Raw genomic sequence first — 19,942 nt, forward strand, 5'->3', positions numbered from 1 at the left:
TTGTCGATAGCGCATATATCCTACTCATGCCACTACTGAAATTCAGAATCAAAAATCATAATGCTTTCTATTTCTTGTAAGCCTTAAATGGCGACTAGACACTTTAGGACTACCCATGGAAATGAACCAGAAAATATATTTTAAAGTTCTAAGGTAATATCAAATCACGGGACAGCTAATTGATATTGAATTTGATGTATAACCAAAAAAAGATAAAACGTCAACGAAAGTCAGTGTCAGCCTACTGAAAACACATTTAGAGGTGTATTTCTAAAACAAAAATATTAATAAATCAATAAATGTTTAAGAAATCAGCCTTAATTTCCAACTGAATTTTAATTTTCCAGAGAAATTGAATGCTCAAATAAATGAAAATACAGCCAACGACGAATTCTCGAATATGAATACAGACAACGATGACCTTAATTACGGAGAAAATGACGATTCTTATAGAACTAAGCGGTCTATTGGTATGTAGACAACATAATAATGTCTGTCTTTTATTAGTCCCAGTTCTAGGCAAAGTTCCCATCAATCACAAAACTTTTAAGTTAATTCACATTGAATGAGTAGCGACCGGTAGATACTTGATGAAGCAAAAGATACAAATAGTTTTGAATCTTATATATCCAAGGAGGTCGTGGCTAAACTACTGCTGCACAATAGGGTCCGTAGATGGGTGACCGTCTATCTCAAAACGAGTTCTTTCGTGTTTCTCAAACATTCAAGTCACATGCCTAACGATACTCAGACTTAAAACCTAGATTCGTGAAACTACAAAACGCCCCACCAGGGAATTGAACGTGCGATACGTCTCACCCAATAGTTTAGGCGTGGTAACTCACCTATCTGAATACAAACTTATTTACTCTAATATTATGACTATGACTAATAAAACATTTCACTAATTACAGAAACTCAAAACTTCCTATTCCATATAAAGAATCCGAAAATCAAGAACATACTGACAAACCGACTAACAACTCTTCTAGAAGAATTAGACGCAGAAGAAACCACACCAGATGCTAATATAAAAGATATAAAGACACATAAAGATCCAGCAAAAGGTACAGATGCTGATACTACAGAGAAAACAGCAGAAGATGGAACGAAGCAACCGCAAAATGATGAGGATTTACTTCATCTGACAATGCATAATATATTACTACAAGGAATCATTGGACACATGGATTTGAATGATGTATATAAACGTGTACACACATTAATGTCTAATATTAATTTGCGAGACGGTAAAAAAGGTAGGGTTTTAATTTTGACTGATTACTATTCTTCGGAACTTTATTCGGGTTCTTGCTGGTTAAAAACTGATTTATTTACCAGGAAAGAGATCCTATGTTTTAATTGCCATACACAAGACTGAACAGACTTCAACGACTAAATACGTGACACAATGTTATGGATAAACTTGATCTCACGAACAATGCCATGACGTGGTAAAGCGCCTGGTTTTACACCAGTAGTAGCAGGTTTGCGTCCTGTCTGGGGATTAAGTTTTTTTCATTGCAGTTTTAGTTAATACTCGCAAGAATGTTTATAGTTTTATCGGAATTTGTTTAATATAATAAAACTTTACATGTATAGTATACGTTAAAAATAACAATTGTGTAATTATTAAATGATGTAACGGTTTACTCACGCGTATTTATCGGGGTAGCCCGACTAGTTTCGGCTTTTCGAAAAACTATAAAAAAGGCCATAAGTAAAAAGATTTATTTGAAATTACAGATCAGAATATTAAAATGGATGAAATGGAAAACTTACTGACCGGTAACAAAGCAAGTATAACAAAGTCAGCTATAGAAGACAAGTTTTTGGAAGAACTAGTCAATTGCAATGAACTGCAACATCAAATAACCGAAGCTTCCACGCCACAGCCTAAAATAGAATCAAGGAAGAACATTGGAGTCATCAAAAGTGAGAATGCAATATTAAAAACAAGAGTATTCCTAACCGCAGCTTTCTTAAAGTTTATAATCTTCAATAATGATGATGCTACTATGCAAATTGTCTCGTAAACAGAAAACGAAGGGGATACAGTGAAAATCTCGTGTGACGTCACTTACCAGTACATTTTTTACTAGCTCCCAGTACTATGCACTTCAGCAACTTAATTGCTTTTTAATAATGTGACAAAATAAAAATACGTGTTCAACATTCTTTTGGAAATCTAACTAAACAGATTTGTATTATTAGTGTTAGTTAAATTCCCAATTCTTAATAGAATCTTAAGTTGGTGTCAGTAGCATTAGAGATCCTATTCCACTCTTGGGCCAACATATTCCAAAAGCGCTTATTCATTCCGACTTTCTCAACCTTGATCATAGGAAACGTTCGGTAGTGACGTTTCTTTTTAACGAGTTACTTGATTTAGTCAAATTCATTCCCAGACTATTAAGTACTGTATTAAAAATCTCATATTTGCTTTTCAGCTCCAAATGTTATAATCAAAACAGTAATAGATATTACTTCAATAGGCGATAAAGCCAAAGAAGAATCTAAGTAAGTACCTCAACCATATGTGAAAACTAAAACTTATCATTTTAACATACATCCATAAATGTCCATATTTTGATTCAAATGGTGAAAGAGACTTTCAAATTTGGGGGAATGATGATTCTCAAATAATCATAGAGATAAAGACCAAACAACCGAAGGTGAAAGAGAAAGGTCTTTGTCCTAAAGTGGGATCAAATGATCTTATGACCATAGATAAAATCCCCAAAAAGTTTTTTTTGTAGGATATACTCCGGCTCTGCCAGCAGCGTTACTTTTGCCCTTTTTCATTTCAGAAACCAAAAAGACAACATAAAAGGCGTTATTGAACTCGTTTACAACGGAAAGACAATAAAATTCACAACACCAGACTCAGATGCAACTAACTCAATAAGAAAACAAAAGTCTAACGCAGTCAAACCACAAGTTCTGAAAACTATAGAAATACCAAATACAAAAGAAGATTCAGATTACAAGAAAATACCAAAATCGTACCTGAAAAACTTCGTAGAAGAATACTTTAAAAGATTCCCGCAAGACAAGCAAATCAGTACTGAAATTAACGAGAAATATGAAACAAAACGGATGAAACGTCATATCAAGATAAAATACGATAATGATGACGCATCAAAGGAAAAAACTAAACAAAAAAAGAAGACTGAGGACGACGAACTCTATGTTGAAATTGAAACCCACTTTGACAGCAAAGGATTGAAAGGAGAAAAGAAAAAAAAACTGATCAGGAGTCTGATCGAAAAGATACAGAACGCTATACATTCAGACATGGATGGAAAGTTAATAAGCAAAACAAATGGTAATAAGAAGAAAATAAAACAATTGCACGTGAGAAAGAGGACACAAAATCCATTGGAACACAAAGACCGAGTATTAGTCAACAAATATACTATACCAATAAACGATTTTGAACGACGACAGTCGAACCCAATCACCAAAACAATTAAATTGCATGAGAGCTCACCTCTGATTGGTACTAGGTCAGGAGATGACTGGAGAAAATCTTACTCTGGTCCCTCATTTTTAACTGCAAGTAAATCCATAAATTCAGGAGAAATGAGTGAAGTGGATCTCGATTATAGCAAAGTTTTAGACGTTAATGGAATTCCGCAGAGGCTACAGAAACCATTAAATACAGAACTTAGTGAAGAAACTGTCAGTACGAATTCTTATTACGATATAGGAAACATGAAGTTTTTTATCAAGGACATTGATGGGTCAGGGTTTTCTATCGGGTTTAACCAGTACGTAGATGAACCACCCGACCCAGACACAATGAAACTATTTACTGGTCTAGAAAACGTTATTAAGACTTATCATCAGAATTACGATCCCGCTGATCCTGTCACAACGGAAGCAGCACCCCTAATTGAAGAAAAAGCTCAAGATGCAGACCAACCTAATAATGAACACATCATAGTCCGGAGGTCTGTTAATAAAAAGCGAGATTACCATTCAAACGAATACAAAATAATATTCGATGATAATTTTTTACCGTACAATAATTACCGCGACATATTCGAATCAAAAAAGTCTGACACGGATATTGAAATAAGCAAGAATCAAGTCAAAGATATGCCCTTAATCGTCGACGAAAATGTATTCGAGAAAAATCTGAAACCATCTGAAATATTTGGGTTAGCAAATCTATTTCAACGCAAAAAGAGATCAATCAACGTTAAAAAAATATCAAATTTGAAAAGCAAGATCAAATTAAACAGGTATTTAAATACAAAAGCGATGTCTACGAAACGGATATTTTTGAACAAGAAGAGGAATAAACGGCAAGTTAACAAAATAAGAATTATAGCAACGGATATGCCTCATTTAACAAAAAACTCCGATGAGAATATTTTTGTTGTGTCCGACGAAAATGTATTCGCTGACAGAGCGATAGTCAAAGAAGTAGAAACGGCAGAAATTGATCACGACAAGCAAGAAGACACAGAATATGTGCCTTACCAGCCTGAAGACAACATGCCAATACCCGCCAATTACGTCACAAAATTGTTTGACGGTAGATCTAGGCATAATCCACTAATGGCTAAATATCCACATATATTCATGGAAGAAGTGTCAAGATCTCGAGAAGAATACATACCGGATAACGCTTTACTATTCGGCAAAATCCCTGGGATAGGGAGAATAGGCCCAAACATGGAACCGGAAAAGATAGAAGAGATTCCGACTCCAGAACCACCGAGCGCTCCGCCACCCATCCCAACAGCAGCTGACCAGTCAAAGTCACCAAAAGTGCAAGAAATAGTCAACGCTCTCGCCCCATCCCCAACGAAAACAAACTACAAGGTCACTGTCAAAATTATTCCCAAAAATTTGACAGGTCTTAACTCGGGCTTCAAAGAAATACACACCAGTATAAACAAACGATTCCATAAAAATGGACTTATGTATTCTTCGTTAGTTAATGTATCAGAAATATCTAAAGTAGTTAAACTCAACAGATCAAAAGACATGATAGATTTCAAACCACCTGACACGGTTGTAGCAAGGAAAATAAAAGACCAACAAGATAAAATGCAAATATTACTGAAACAGCACGCGAGGCATATCAACGAACAGCTGAGTCGTTTGAACGAAGAGAAATCGAATATTGAATCGTTTCTTGTTGATGGAGATAACGGCACAGATCGCTTTGATGAAATGGACATACTCCCTCAAGCACAAGCTCCTGTCCTCGCTAAACCAGCGAAAGGAATTGTAAGCCAACTAGATAACATCAATCAAATGACAGCTGATGCTTTCAAAGAGATGCGAACCACACTAGAGTTAACCGAACCTCCAACTACAACAACAATGGCAACAACAACAGAAGCCCAGACATTCTCAGAGAAACTAAAACACAATATAATAACAACGATAGAAAAGAACGAAAACTTAACTGATCAAATACTGAAGAAAATTGATAGAAACACGGAGATTCTACAGGCGTTTCTAAAGAAATTGACGGAGAAGATAGAGCAAACACCAAAACCGAAGGAAGAAGAGAGTAAGTCAGAGCAAGTCAACAAATTCGAAGCGAACACGTTCCCCGAGGAATGGAGGAACCAAGGGGTACAATTCAACCAGAATATGGTTATAAGGAAAAACGACTCGCATATATCCATCCCTTTCGTTTACGCATACCAGCAGCCAATCTTATCCCATAAGAGAGAACCGCCTGTCGCGAGTGTCGTGTACCACGGTCACATTCACACAAATACCATACACCCCAAAGATATACCAATATCAGAAGAAAAGGATAAAGTCACAGCCATCCATAAAGTTCCAGAGACAAATCAAACTAGATTCTTTATAGATGAACTAGAAAATGATTACAAAGTCATTCAAGTAGGTGATGTTAAGAAAACACATGATTACAATATGGAGAATGGTAAGAATGCTACAGCGAAAGCTCATAGTTAGGATTTATTTATAAGTATTTTTTCATGTAATAAATGATTTTAGAATGTTTCCATTGTTTTATTTTCTCCTTATCTAGTACAATTTGCAAAAATGTGTTTGAGACGGGGTGTTCGACAAGAAAGATGGTCTAGTTGTAAGTGGCCCTGACTGCTATACCAGAGGTCGTGGGTTCGATTCCCAAGCAGGACAAATGGTTGTGTGATGAGCGCGCTCATTTATTCTGAACTCTTAGCATATTTAGTAAATTTACTCATAAAAGTTTAAATACGTGTAGGTTAAATTTTATGCCATTAATTTTAATAAATAAAAACGCTAAAAAAGAACTCCTTGAAAAATACTTTTATATTTTGACATTATGTTAATAGTGAGAAGACAGCGAAAGGAGAAATTTATAAACCTAATTTTAGTTAAATTCAAGAGTTGATTTAAGTCTAAGTGACGCGACTGTTGCACATTTTTGCATGATAAAAACTTATAAACCAGTTACCAAAATACTTAACAAGTCATTTATACTGGGAATTATTAATAGGTTCTTAATTAACTTTGATAATTAAATAGGTACAAAGTAACTATAATTATAGGTAACGGTATTTCTAATGGTCATCAAAATGCTTTAATAAACCGCATGAATAACCCTATAAAATATAAATAATTTTGGAGAGGCAACTAGCATACATCGGAGCCCGATTCTGCTATTTACAATGGCAGATGAATGAATGGCAATTGGATTAAATTTGAAATCATTCCTATTCTCTTAAGCATTTTGCCAATACAATAATTGGATCCCGTACTGAATTTCCTATTGTTGTGTAGAAAACTGCATATGAGAATACGAAAATTGTCATTTCAAGACAAATTTCATTCATTCATCGGCTATTGTAAATTGAATTGGGGCCCAGTAGCACTGATGGACACAGACCTCCTCCTACTTACACAAAAAAAAAAGTTTTATTATTACCACCACGACAGCTCACAACGAAAATTTCAATTTGTAATCCAGATTACATAGAATGCAGGATGTCAATTGTCAGTGCTATCTCCGTACCTAAATTCAACCAAATAGGTCACACCGTTTAAAGGTGTCAAACATACAAATTTTCATTATTAAATACCGCCGCCGCGTCAGCTCAGATAAGGACTCCGGTTGGGTCCGAAACTAGTCGGGCAACCCCGATAAATACGCGTGAGTGAACCGTTGCGTCATTTAATAATGAATCATTCTCACGATAGTTACTATCAAAATACAAATTTTCGTTTTTAATATGGGATGACTTCTATGGGACGCTCAAAATATTGACTAAACAAATGTGTCACAGTTTTAACCACTGCGGTTAAGAAATTAAGATTTAACCCATATTCAATCTATTACATGGTGCAATGGAAAGATTTTTTTCAATTGTGTATCACAATTGAAAAAATCTTTTATTTATTTATTTAATCTTTTACGTAGAATTGTGGTACATAAGGCGGACTTAATGCCGCGAGGCATTATCTACCAGTCAACCTTTGGGTATAATAAAAGACAGACTTTTACTATATTATTAGTAAATTGCACAACAAATTTCGGACTTCTTGAGAATATTAATTACAAATGAGTTAATTAGGTAACTAGATATTTAATTAAAACTGTCAATGAAATCATTAGTTTAACAGTTAACTAAGATTATGATTGATGGCAATGATTAAATAATAATTAAGTTATATATAAAAGTAGTTCTTAATATAATTGTAATCATTTTGTCTGGCGTGGCGTTGTGTCAATGTCGCAATGAATTTTTTTGTGAGTGCTTTTCGTGAATTTTGCTGTGGCGATTTTAAGAATAATATTTTGTCTATTTTAGTGTGTTTCGCGATGAAACTGAAATGCTTATTAATTCATTTATTATTATTGAATTCTTTAAATATTAAATTAATATAAATACGTAAAGGCGAGCTTATTAACCCAGTGAAGGGTTTTCTTCCAGCAAATCTTGGCCAGAAAGAAAACGTTACATTTGAGGGTGTACTTAGTAAAACATTTAAAATACATAAAAGTATACTTGACCAAATATAAAAGTTATATCTGGTCATAAGTAAAAGTTCATTATCAAAAGATAAATCGATTTCGTTGTGGAATTATGATGATAAAAATGGTTTTAAACTCTTTTTTGGGAATTCGCTCTGATTTAATTAAAAGTGTTCACTAAATTGTGTAATAGCGACTTTACTATGTAGAGTATTTCAGTTGTATTTATAAGCTCAGGCAGATTTTTCAGGATATTTTTTTATGGAATCAGATTGGCGAAAGTATATGAAAATTTTAGTTCATAAGATATTTTTAAATCTAAGTTCAATAGATATTTTGAATGATGTTCAATTATGGTATTGTTTTTTACAGTTTAGTGTTTCCGTGCTTTGGCTCGGAGTTACCGGGATAACCGGACTTCCATCAGCAAAATTAAAGGTATGTGTAAATGTTCATACATTTTTTCCTTAAAAATTGGGTATTTAACTAAATCTAATAATGTAAATCTGTCTAGCCAGTTTTTCGAAAAATATAAATGGATATTTTTAATTTTATCACGTAATTTAAAATTAAGGAAAATTAAAAGCATTCAAAATAATGGAATATATGGTAGTGGGGCAAAAACATCACTTGCTAGTAAAAAGCTTACTAGTAAGTGACGTCACACGAGATTTCAAATCACTGTGACCCCTTTATTTTTAGTTTATGAGATAAAAGAAAAAATACGTATCCAATATTTTTGTTATATCTGTCTGACGGACTTAACAGATTTTTTTTAGTTTTATTATGAGTACTACATCATTGAAAAACATACTTATATATTTCTAAAAACATACTTAAATTATATAGATAAATTACACTCAGACACAGAACAAATGATCGTGCTCATCACACAAACATTATCCCTGGGTGGGAATCGAACGCACGACCTGTGGCATAGCAGTCAGGGCCACTAACCACTAGTCCAACAGGCCCGTTGATAACAGCTTTAATATCAAGATCCCTTGTTTCAGCCTTCCGAGCTGGTGTATAGAATCCAGGAAGAAAAAGATGGATCATCCATAATCATAACCAGCCCTAAATTGAAAAAGCCGACTTTAAGAGAGATAATATACTATCATATTATAGAGAGGCCGTATACGAAGAAAAACGGGAAGGAGGTTAGTCAATGACTTTTATTCCCACGATTTTATACACTCACTTTTCTTGTTTGTTTGTCGTTCCGGTTGGATTTTTGTAACTCAATTTTGAGGCACTTCCCAATAAGCTAGCAGGCTGAAATTTTCAGGGTAGCTTCAAACCCGATGACAATGCAATTTAAACCTATCATTGTAACTCCTGTGAACTAGCATAAACTATGACTACCAAAGAATACCACTATATTTTGCATTGAAATGAAACTACTTTTACGGATTTTATCGCGGTTTTAATTTTAGATTTTAGTTCCCGACGTTTCGAAACCTTTGCAGGTATCATGGTCACGGGCAGACTGAGATGGTGTTCGTCTTGACAGAAGATGTTGCTCGTTCTACCTTCATATTTTAATTAATTATTTGTGGTCCGACCTACGCAGTATGAGCTCACTGTGTCTTGATGTCTTGCAGCGCTGCTCTTGGGTTTGGCCTTGAGTTTATTTATTATTGGATCCCAAGTAGGTGATATCTTCCAGCCATCTTCTCTATTGAAATTAGGGTGTTTTTTAATCTCAATAGCCTCGCGAAACATCCTAGGTAGGAATTTGGATTCTTTAGCGAGGATCTGTGGTTGGTCAAATCTAATATAATGGCTGGAACCTTCAGCATGTTCGGCGACTGCAGACTTCGTTGAGCGGCGGTGTTTGACGTCAGCTATGTGTTCTTTAACGCGGGTCCCTATGCTTCGTTTGGTTTGACCGATGTAAGAGAGGCCGCAGTCACAATCTAGTTTGTATACTCCTGCATCTTGTAGAGGTATGTGACACTTGACAGATGGTAAGGACTGGCTAATCTTCTTGGGCGGCTTGAAGTATGTTTTAATTGAAGCTCGCTTCAGGATGTAACCAATCTTGTCAGTGACTCCTCTGACATATGGTAGTACAGCAGGCAAACGATCAACAGTGGCTGGCTTCACTCGGTTTCTGTGACGGGGCCGTGGAACTTGGAGCTTGTTGTCTCGCAGTACTTGCTTGACGTGTTGAAGCTCAGCGGCAAGGTGTCTGTCATCACAGAGTCCGTGTGCTCTCTGAAACAAAGATTTTCCCACGGTAGCTAACTGTTTAGGGTGGTGGTGAGATTCACCGTTTAAGTACCTATCTGTATGGGTCTTCTTTCGATACACGGTGTGACTTATGGTCTGATCAGGATTCCTTTTAACTAATATGTCTAAGAAGGCAAGAGATTTATTATCCTCCAACTCCATAGTGAATTGAATTTTGTTATTGATGGAGTTGAGATGTTTTAAAAATGCATTTACTTGACTAGATGGTAAAACTGTGAAAGTATCATCTACGTACCGTTTGTAGAACCTGGGAGTGAAAGGAGCTGTTTTTAAGGCTGTCTCCTCGAAGTCTTCCATGAATATATCGGCGACTACAGGGGATACAGGCGAGCCCATCGCTACACCATCTACTTGTACTATATTTTGCATTCAACTTAACTAGTCACATTATTTTCCAGGGTTCATCGACTGACTATCAGCCAACCTATGAAGAAATTCGAAGAGTATTCACAAACGGTCCTGGATTCCAATATGGCCGAATTAAAAAGGTAAAATTATAATAATATACATATAGGTACTAGATGTTGCCAGAAGGCCCGTGCGCCACGTATCGAAAACTAGCTGTTGCCCCCGACTTCGTCCGCGTGGTTAGAAGATATAAGTTATAGTTTATACCTGCCCCGGTTTTTCCACATTTTCCATTGTATCTTCGCTCCTATTATATAGCCTAAAACCTTCCTCGATTAATGTCTATTCAAAAAAAATATTTTTTTCAATTTGAACCAGTAGTTCCTGAGATTAGCGCGTTCAAACAAACAAACTCTTCAGCTTTACATATTAGTATAGATGATAACACGGAAACATAAAATATGGATGAAAAGTTTCGTATGTGTTAATCCTGGTTATAAACTATCTGTGTACCAAGTTTCGTCTAAATCCGTTCAGTAGTTTTTAGGTGAAAGAGGAACAAACATCCATACATACAAACTTTCGCGTTTATAATATTAGTAAGATTACTTTCTTAATACGTATGTATTCATAATTATTTGATAAAGATTTCACTAGAACTCGCTCGCTACCGCCGCGTAAGCTAATTTTTATATTGAAAATGGACAAAATTCTGGAAAATTTTCTGGAAAACAATATACTTATCTATTTAATAATTTGTGTTTTTTATTTGCAGAATGACCTCCCAAACGACGGAACCGGTCAGGTGAGTTTGAAATAAAAAAACGTTTCTTTTTAATCAACGAAAGTATGGGAGTGCATATGTGCGAGTATAAGACTCATGTTAATAAGTAAAAGAGGTATTTTTTCAACCATTTTTTAAAGAAGTTTAGGTTTTAATTCAACTTTATAACATTGTGTATTGGCTCATAACTTTTGACAGGGTTTTTAATGTTTTTATGCACTAGGTTTTAAATTCGATCCCAACGCAGGCAAAGTATCGATGTGACTTTTTTTAAATTATTAATACCTTCTTTATTATGCTAAGTCTCCACTCTTCGTTCAGTCGTACTGAATGATGAATCTTAACCATTCAGATTCTATTAAGAAGACCATTGCATTAAAAAAACAGATTTAATTTAATTCGGTTCAGCTTTTTAGGAGGAGCTGAATGACAGACACACTTAGAGTCGAATAATTTATAAAACTAATGCATAGATTTTTTTATATTTCGTTATTCCTGTCACAATTACATTATTGCTGTTTTTTTTAGATTGATATACGACACGGTGATATGTCGGTAAGTTTATATTTTATAATTTTCTTTGTGATTTGTACAATAGATATGACGCCATTTTTTTTTTCAATATCCGTTATATATGATACTAGCTTTTCGCCCGCGCCGATGTCGGTTATATCGCGTTTCCACGAGAACTCTTCAAAAGTCTGGGATAAAAATTATCCTATGTTCTTTCTCAAGGTTAACTCTATCTCTGTACCAAATTTCATTAAAATCAGTTCAGTGGTTTAGACGTGAAAGCGTAACAGACAGACAGACAGAGTTACTTTCGCATTTATAATATATACTTATATAATATATTATATTATATATTACTTTCGCATTTATAATATTAAGTAGGGATAGCGATAGTATGGATACAGTACGGATTTATGAATAGTACACAAAAATAAATTGATTGCTATAAAGTGATTTGAATTTTCGCGTGACGTCACTTCTCTGTTTAAATTATACGAAGTTGTTTCGTCATAACCCTCTCTGTCTGTCTTTTTTGTATAAGTAGTATTTAAGATTGTAATTTATTGTTATTTTCTTTTTCTTCTCCTTCAGGTTTCAGACCAAGGCAATATTAATTTTCCGCTAGAACGCGCAAGTGATAAGGTAATATTTAAATTAAAATAAATCTATACTGAGCCCAGCTGGAGAGATTTCGAGATTTTCTATAGATAATCCTGGGATTTTTATGTTTGTGTTTTTGTCCTGAAATTTTCGGAATTAAATTTAATGAATGCCGCGATCTTCGGAATTTTTATACAACTAATTTTATTTAAGTTAACAAACTAGAGAAATCTGTCTAAGTTCCTAGGCAGAATTCTGCTAAAATGACCTGTTTTCGATCTCGGGATCGAATCTTCTACCCCTAGCACAATATCTTAAAGTCGGTATGTAAGAGAGATACCGCTTTACACCGTGTATCGTGCTGTCACACTCACACAATTACGATACCATAACTTTAAAACGTGGTGATAGGACTCGGGGCAAATTAAAACCGATATATAATCCAATCAAGAATAGGGATCTGCTTCTATTTGTTTTAGGGTTGATCAAAATTAGATTTTATTTCCCCATTATTATAAGTATTTATAAGGGCCGATTTTTCAATCGCCAGATAACTTTTATCCGTCGAATATGTTTGACGTTTTAACAGCTTTTGTATAGAAAAAATGTATTATACAAATCGGCCCTATATCGAACAATTTTGTTTCAGGACAATGAGGCGCCGAAAAGACGAAAACGCGATACTACAATTGAGGTTTGTTCTTACTTTCTAATTACAATCATTATCATCAGCCTTGAATAACCCACAGCTGTGCATAGGCCTTCCTCTGTTTATACTTTTCTCCTCTGCCTCTTGCCTCTCATTCTTTTTTGGCTGCACATCTCATTTGCTTATGACGTAGCCGTCGTATTTTCATTTTTTAATGTAATTCTTTGTTTTCATTGCAGACGTCAGCATTTCAGAGGAAGAAAAGAGAAAGCAATATTATGGTAAAAATATCCTTTCATATGTTATTAAATAGTTACACTTTATAAGTTTAACGGCAATAATTTTAATTAAGACCGAATTCCAAACACCACACTGTATTCAAAAACTGGGATTATAGACGTCGGAAAAAAGCCTGCCAGGCTAAATTGGGATTAAGCTGTTTCATGTGGCCCAGGACAGAGAATCGTGGAAGGTATTGGAGAGGGCCTTTGCCCAGCAGTGGGACACAATGGGCTTGATTAAAACAAGTACATTAACAAATATGACAGCTGCGCAAGAGTATTTGCGCAAATGTCATATTTTTACAAGGTAGCTTACAACGTGGTTTTCTTTGTGAATTTTTGACTTACTCACTTTTGATTTACTTTATTTCTTTTTTTTATGCATACAAATATTTGCATGCCATGACAAGTGGCAAACATGTTTTTAAGCACATACCTAATGTAATGTCATCCTACATGCATGCACCTGCGTGTGTATGTATGTTTATGGCAAATAAATGATTCTTATTCTTATTCTTTACAGAGTGGGTTACCGAATTGGCCGTCAACACTTTACATGAACAAGCAGCCGGCATTCACTAATTTACCAAACGCTATTGTAAGTATTATATAGCATAACTTTAGGGCCCCAATTCTGCTATTTTTCCCGCGTTTTCGAAGTTATACTTCACGCCAAACCAACTTTGCGCGACGTGTCGCGGCTTCGATCCCGCAAGACAAGCATTTGTGCGATCGAATCATCACGAATGCTTGTTCTGAGTCTGGGTGTCTTTGTGTGAATTGTATGTTTGTGAAACTCCTGCGACACAAGGATTAAATTCCTTAGTGCGGGAGACGTTTTTTTTTTAAAAAAAAACACAGACAATCTTCTTTTGGCGCGATGGAGAAAAATTTTGGAAGTGAAAATACTTCATCGTGATGTTAGTTCTAGGTGGCATGAAACTCGATAACTATGTTCAAATAGTATATTCTAGTATTTTATTATGTTGTCATATTTTTACGTTAACAAAACCTTTTTTTATTTATTTACTTACTTTTTAATATCGTTAATATCTACTGCATTTTAGTTATTTTTTTCTCCATACGCAAAAAAATTATAACTTCTAACACATGTACATAAGTACACTCACTTTTCTTGTTTGTTTGTCGTTCCGGTTGGATTTTTTAATAGTTTAACAACTAATTTAGAGATGTTGTGGTATATTATATTACAGACTACTATTAATTAAGTGTTTCTATCGGTTCATATTCCTAAAACTATGATATTTATTTTACAGGGCGATGTGAACTTAACCCAGAATAAGGATGAGAATCAAGGCATGAAAGTCAACGGATTTCCCGGATTCATGCCTTTTGGTATGGGCTATACTGGCAATAGTGGCAGCCTGTGGAACGTAAGTAAAATAATATTCCACAACTTTCACACAACGCCATCTAGTCCCAAACTTAGCAAAGCTCGAATTATGAGTACTAGACAACTGATAAACATACTTATATATTTCTAAATACTTACATGTTATAATATAGATAAAATACACCCAGACACAACAAATGATCGTACTCATTACACAAAGATTTGACCCGGACGTCTAGACTGATTTGAGCGACTTTTTTTTTAAACAGCCGTCGACTGTGAGGATACAGTTACCGTAAAACGTGGTGAGTAGAGGGTTTTTTGGGGTGGATAGAAATAGAACTTTTATTAAAATTTGGACGTTTAACTAGAAAAAACATAAAGATTATACGCAAACTCACAAGTATGTCATAAAGTAACTGTGTCTAAGTATTTTAATGTAAGAAAATATTCATGTAACCCCCTAAAAAACAATATTCTCTATTCACCCCTCGAAACTCTACTCAGCCCGTTTTACCGTATTAAATGGAGTTTTTCTTTCAGGATTTTAACGACCCCTACCACGTTTTCCACGAGGGTGGCGACCGAGCCTTTGACCTAAAGGTACTTTATGTTTAATTATACTTAGTGCACTTTAATACTGCTCGTCGATTCACGCGGAACGATGCTGCGGTTTTGCAAACAGTGAATCTTGATAATTAGCAGGAAATTGCCGCTAGTTTCCATTCCAAACAATATTAAAACATTCAAACATTATTAACAAATAAATGTTTCTTTCTTTCTTTCTTTCTTTCCCATTTGTTCATTATTCCTTGCCACTTAGCTCTATAAACCATGCGAATCAATTGTTCTTTTTTAAATTTCACTTTTCTTCTTATTGTTTGCTGTATATATACCTACTACTAATAAAATATAATATAATATAATGTTGGACAATATTCACACAACGCCATCTAGTCTCAAATTAAGCAGAGCTTGTGTTATGTTACTACTAATACTATTGAAGTGATAAAAATTTTACTCAAGTCTCATTCTTTTTCTTTTTATTTCTAGCCTCATCCGGCTACAGACCCAACACGCAACCAACCAGCTCCAAGACCAAGTAACGGAAACTTTTTTCCCAATTTAAACCATCTAGGTATCAAAAAAGACAATGAGTACGCCAATAAGTTAACAAAACCTCTGATCACCGGTCAGGGACAGCCAGGCGAAGAAGAAAACTTTGATGGTGGTGAAGTAGATGATAAAGACAGTAGATCCTGGTCTAGTGAAAGCAGGGAAAGTGGCAGCAGATCTGGAGAAAGTGGGAGCAGATCTGGTGAGAGTGGCAGTTGGTCCGGAGAAGACAGCGGCGAAGACATTCCATCTGAACATGGTTACCATGGAAACCCTCCAAACAAACATAACTCTCGAGAGCAAAAAGGTCCTGGATTACCTCTAAATAGAAATACTGAAGTAAAGGACCAGAATAATGATATCAAAAAGAATTTCGATCAAATTTTAAGTGATTTACACAAAATTTTCGTTAGAAACAACGCATCTGTTATTATCCCGGATAACAATCCAAATTTAGTTGGGAACAAAGATGCCATCGCTGGAGGTAATAATGATACGAAGAAAGCAAATATGATAAGTGTTTTGGAAGGATTATTCACTAACATTATTAGAAATACTATCATTGTTAATAATAATGTTCCAGTTGTACAGAATCCAGGTACTTCCAATCCGAATGTACCGCAGAGGTTACACGATCCTGTTGATACAACTACAAACTCTAATACAGATCTTACTTCACTAAAAGACACTACGGATAATCCTAAAAGTAAACCTGATATCAGTACACCAGACGCTGGTAAAGATTCAAAGAATTTTGGTGTTCCCGATGAAGTTACTACGTTTAACAAAAGCAAACTACCTAATATAGATGGAGAATTGAATAAGAATAAAACATTAGATGATAAGTCACCAAGCTCAACTGAGAAACCTAATAAAAATGAAACTAACATTGATGATGAGAAGAAACTCAATTCAACTGATAAGGGTGATGAGAAAGCAAGTGATGATTCTAAGAAATCTGGTAATGTTACTGGAATGCCTGTAGATGGACTTAAAGATAATGAGGGTAGTGGAAGTGATAAGGTAAGGAGATGACGTTATGATATATTTATTGTTAGGAATAGGTTGGATATTGTGGCTAAGGTTGTTCTTTGAATAATTAAAGACTAGTTAAGTGCAAATCGGACTCGTGACAATGAGCGTGACGTATCAATAGGCTTAAAAGGAAAACAAAGCGGTGGCGTGATAAATATGAATATACACGCCTATTTTTGCTATCATCTTCAGTGAAACTTTCAACTGTCTAGCTATCACGGTTCATGAGATCCAGCGTGGTGACGAAAGAGCGACAGACAACGAACCTCAGTTATAGAGTTCTTTATCTCAACTTTGGGTACCAAACCCTGAAATAATAAAATTGTTACAAGCAGACTACCATTGCGCTTTAATTCACTTCTTGATTTAATGACAATGATTTCTAGAAATAAATTATTTTCTTTGTGTATTTTTCAGGACAACATTGATACTAGCAGAAAGAATAAAAACTTCGATCAAATTGTAGATCTGATAAATAATGTAAGTATCACATGATCTACACAAACTTGAAATGCTTAATCGCTTTGAAAGAACGCGTTTTATTAGATTTGAAAAAAAAACTGGTTCGTTGAAGGGGCAGTCGCTGATTCTAATAACCCACTGAGCACGACGTGTCGCGGGTTCGACCCCGTATAGAACAAGCGTTTGTGTGATCCACGAATGCTTGTCCTGAGTCTGGGTGTCTTTGTGCATGTGATTTGTATGTATGTGGAACCCCACGCGATACAAGGCTACAATTCCTTACAGAGATAGTCGTTTATTTTTAGATTGAATCTAACACGATGTTTGTATTTAATTACAGGACAAATTTTGGAAGTTCATGGGCGACTTGAGTGCCAAATATCTAGAAACAGTTATTGAGGTAAGAAATACATACTCAGTAGTCAATAATATAGTTAATAACATTATATGAGGGTTGTTGTTTTACCAACGCCTCTTCTTCTTCTTAGCCTTACTCTGCCAAGAGTGCAACGAGCACTCTTGGCAGAGTGGTCGTGGTCGTCATTTCAGCTGTTAGTGGCTCGCCTAACTATACGCCTCTTAGGTTCTGTTAAATTGCTTGACAGATTTTTCATAAAAAGAATGTTCTTTTTTATCTATCTATTCACTTAGTGCTAGATATTGTATTTTTTTTTGCATTTGAGCAACTCTGCTTTCTTAGTCAAAATGTTAAAATACTAATTTTAAATGCTCTTAAACATGTTATTTGTGATGAAATAATTCAAACCTGATTCTTTGTTTATATTTTAGCGCACACAAAAACTTATGAATGACGAAATTAAAGCACAAATTGATAAATACTTTAAAGAACATAAATCTGAAGTTAATAAAGATATACAACCTAAAAAAGATGAAGCGACCAATACAGAACCAGAAAAGGCTAACAATGTTGTAGAAAAAACAAATGAAGCAAATACAACGGAGAATCCAGTAACAAGCCTAGACGATTCTAAAGATAAGAAAGCTAAAGATACAGAAAACTCTAAACAATCAGACGCAAAGAAAGATAAAGCAAAAGAAACTAACAAAAAAGATATAGTAAACGTTAAATCTCATACAATCTACGGCAACGCAGTAGGCAACGATAAAGTTACAAATATCTACGTATTCTACGCATCGAAGAATCTTGACGCTATTATAAAACATATAAAAGATCTTGTCAATGGTAATAGTACTAATATATTTAGTTTCGAACATGGACATAAAGTTGAAGATAAACATACTAATGAGGAACATAATCATGGAACAGATAATACAGGAACAGTTACTGAAGCTAATATTGAACCTGTTACTAATAATACTAATACTCCTGACGCCACAACAACAGATGTAGGTATTAAAGCTAATAAAGATGAAGTTACTACGGAAAGCAGTAACAGTGGTAATGTTACTGAGAAAGCAGGAAATGACGTCACTAGTAAACCCTCAGCTACGTTAAATAATGTGACAACTGAAGCTGTAACTTCTAATAATTCTACTGAAAAACCTGGTAATAATTCAGTTAATGATAGTAAACCTGACGCAGGAAAGGATGATAAAAAGACAGACGGCAATGCTAATAGTACTACTACGGAACCTAGTAAAGCCAATGAAAGTGTAAATGGTACCCAATCTCCAAATACAACTGTTTCTTCAGAAAAAGACAAGAAAAATGCAACAGATACAGTTGAATCTAGCACAGAAAAAGGAGGCACGGACCCTGCTCAAGTAGATGCTACAACAAGCAAACCTAATGTAACTGAAAATAAAGCTGAAAATGCAACAGCAGCTGTTGAACCCGCTAAAAACTTAACGGAATCTGGAAATGATACGAAAGTTACTCCTGAAAAAGATTTAGCTGGAAATAAAACAGCTGATAGCAATGCCGAGGCAAATAATAAGACAGCGCCATTAGCGTCTAATTCTACGTCAACAGATATAAAACCAGGAAATGCTACTGATTTAGTAGAAACACCTAAAAATGCTACCGTAGACATTAAAAATGACGCCGAAAAGAATAATGGAACTGGTTTACCAGCGGAAGGAAATCAAGACAAAGCTTCCGATGAACATAAGGATTCAAAAGATAATGCTGGAGACAAAAAAGATACTGTTGAAGTGAAAGATAAAAAAGAATCTTCCGGAAACGAAGGTACAACAGAGACATCTGTCAATAAAGACTTTTCTTCAAAGAAACCGGATGAGACATCTACCGAGAAAAGTAGTTCATAAGCAAAACTAAAGTGGGGGTCTTTGTGCATGTGACTTGAATGTTTGCAAAGCCGACACACAATGATCAAATCGTTTTATTTTTAAATAAAACCATAATAAACTCCGTTGCATGTCATGTTTTATTCAAACTCTTATTAATTTTAATAGTAACTATCTTGAGAATGATTCATAGTTAAATGATGCAACGGTACACTCACGCGTATTTATCGGGTGTGCCAGACTAGTTTCGGACCCAACCGAAGTCCTTAATCATGAGCTGACGCAGCGGGGTCGCCAGTTGAACTTTGGGCTGAGTTGTTGGGTCCGAAACTAGTCGGGCAATCAAGATAAATACGCG

At 35.1% G+C, this 19,942-nt stretch overlaps 2 protein-coding genes across 2 annotated transcripts; both read left to right on the top strand.

Annotated features, from left to right (window-relative positions):
- Positions 1-675: 675 nt before the first annotated feature.
- On the top strand, positions 676-14,981 carry LOC113498796. The gene is made up of 15 exons (XM_026878941.1): positions 676-679; positions 915-1,259; positions 1,747-1,935; positions 2,451-2,520; positions 2,811-5,877; positions 8,971-9,117; positions 10,612-10,701; positions 11,337-11,366; positions 11,874-11,900; positions 12,450-12,500; positions 13,108-13,152; positions 13,347-13,388; positions 13,912-13,986; positions 14,666-14,782; positions 14,931-14,981. Exons 1-15 carry the CDS (start codon positions 676-678, stop codon positions 14,979-14,981), a joined length of 4,350 nt encoding a protein of 1,449 aa, XP_026734742.1.
- A 259-nt stretch (positions 14,982-15,240) lies between these two features.
- Positions 15,241-19,605, top strand: LOC113498797 (dentin sialophosphoprotein-like). Its single transcript, XM_026878942.1, has 5 exons — positions 15,241-15,345; positions 15,796-16,881; positions 17,311-17,373; positions 17,696-17,755; positions 18,145-19,605. Exons 1-5 carry the CDS (start codon positions 15,268-15,270, stop codon positions 19,603-19,605), a joined length of 2,748 nt encoding a protein of 915 aa, XP_026734743.1. The 5' UTR covers positions 15,241-15,267.
- Positions 19,606-19,942: the final 337 nt, after the last annotated feature.

Source organism: Trichoplusia ni, chromosome 11 (assembly GCF_003590095.1).
Source record: "Trichoplusia ni isolate ovarian cell line Hi5 chromosome 11, tn1, whole genome shotgun sequence".
NCBI lineage: Eukaryota > Metazoa > Arthropoda > Insecta > Lepidoptera > Noctuidae > Trichoplusia > Trichoplusia ni.

Coding starts and splice junctions, on each gene's coding strand:
- LOC113498796 (XM_026878941.1), top strand. Junction 9,118..10,611: donor CGAAGAAAAACGGGAAGGAG/GTTAGTCAATGA, acceptor ATTATTTTCCAG/GGTTCATCGACTGACTATCA. Junction 11,901..12,449: donor TACGACACGGTGATATGTCG/GTAAGTTTATAT, acceptor CTTCTCCTTCAG/GTTTCAGACCAAGGCAATAT.
- LOC113498797 (XM_026878942.1), top strand. CDS start 15,268: ATGGAGTTTTTCTTTCAGGATTTTAACGACCCCTACCACGTTTTCCAC. Junction 15,346..15,795: donor ACCGAGCCTTTGACCTAAAG/GTACTTTATGTT, acceptor TTTTATTTCTAG/CCTCATCCGGCTACAGACCC. Junction 17,374..17,695: donor TTGTAGATCTGATAAATAAT/GTAAGTATCACA, acceptor ATTTAATTACAG/GACAAATTTTGGAAGTTCAT.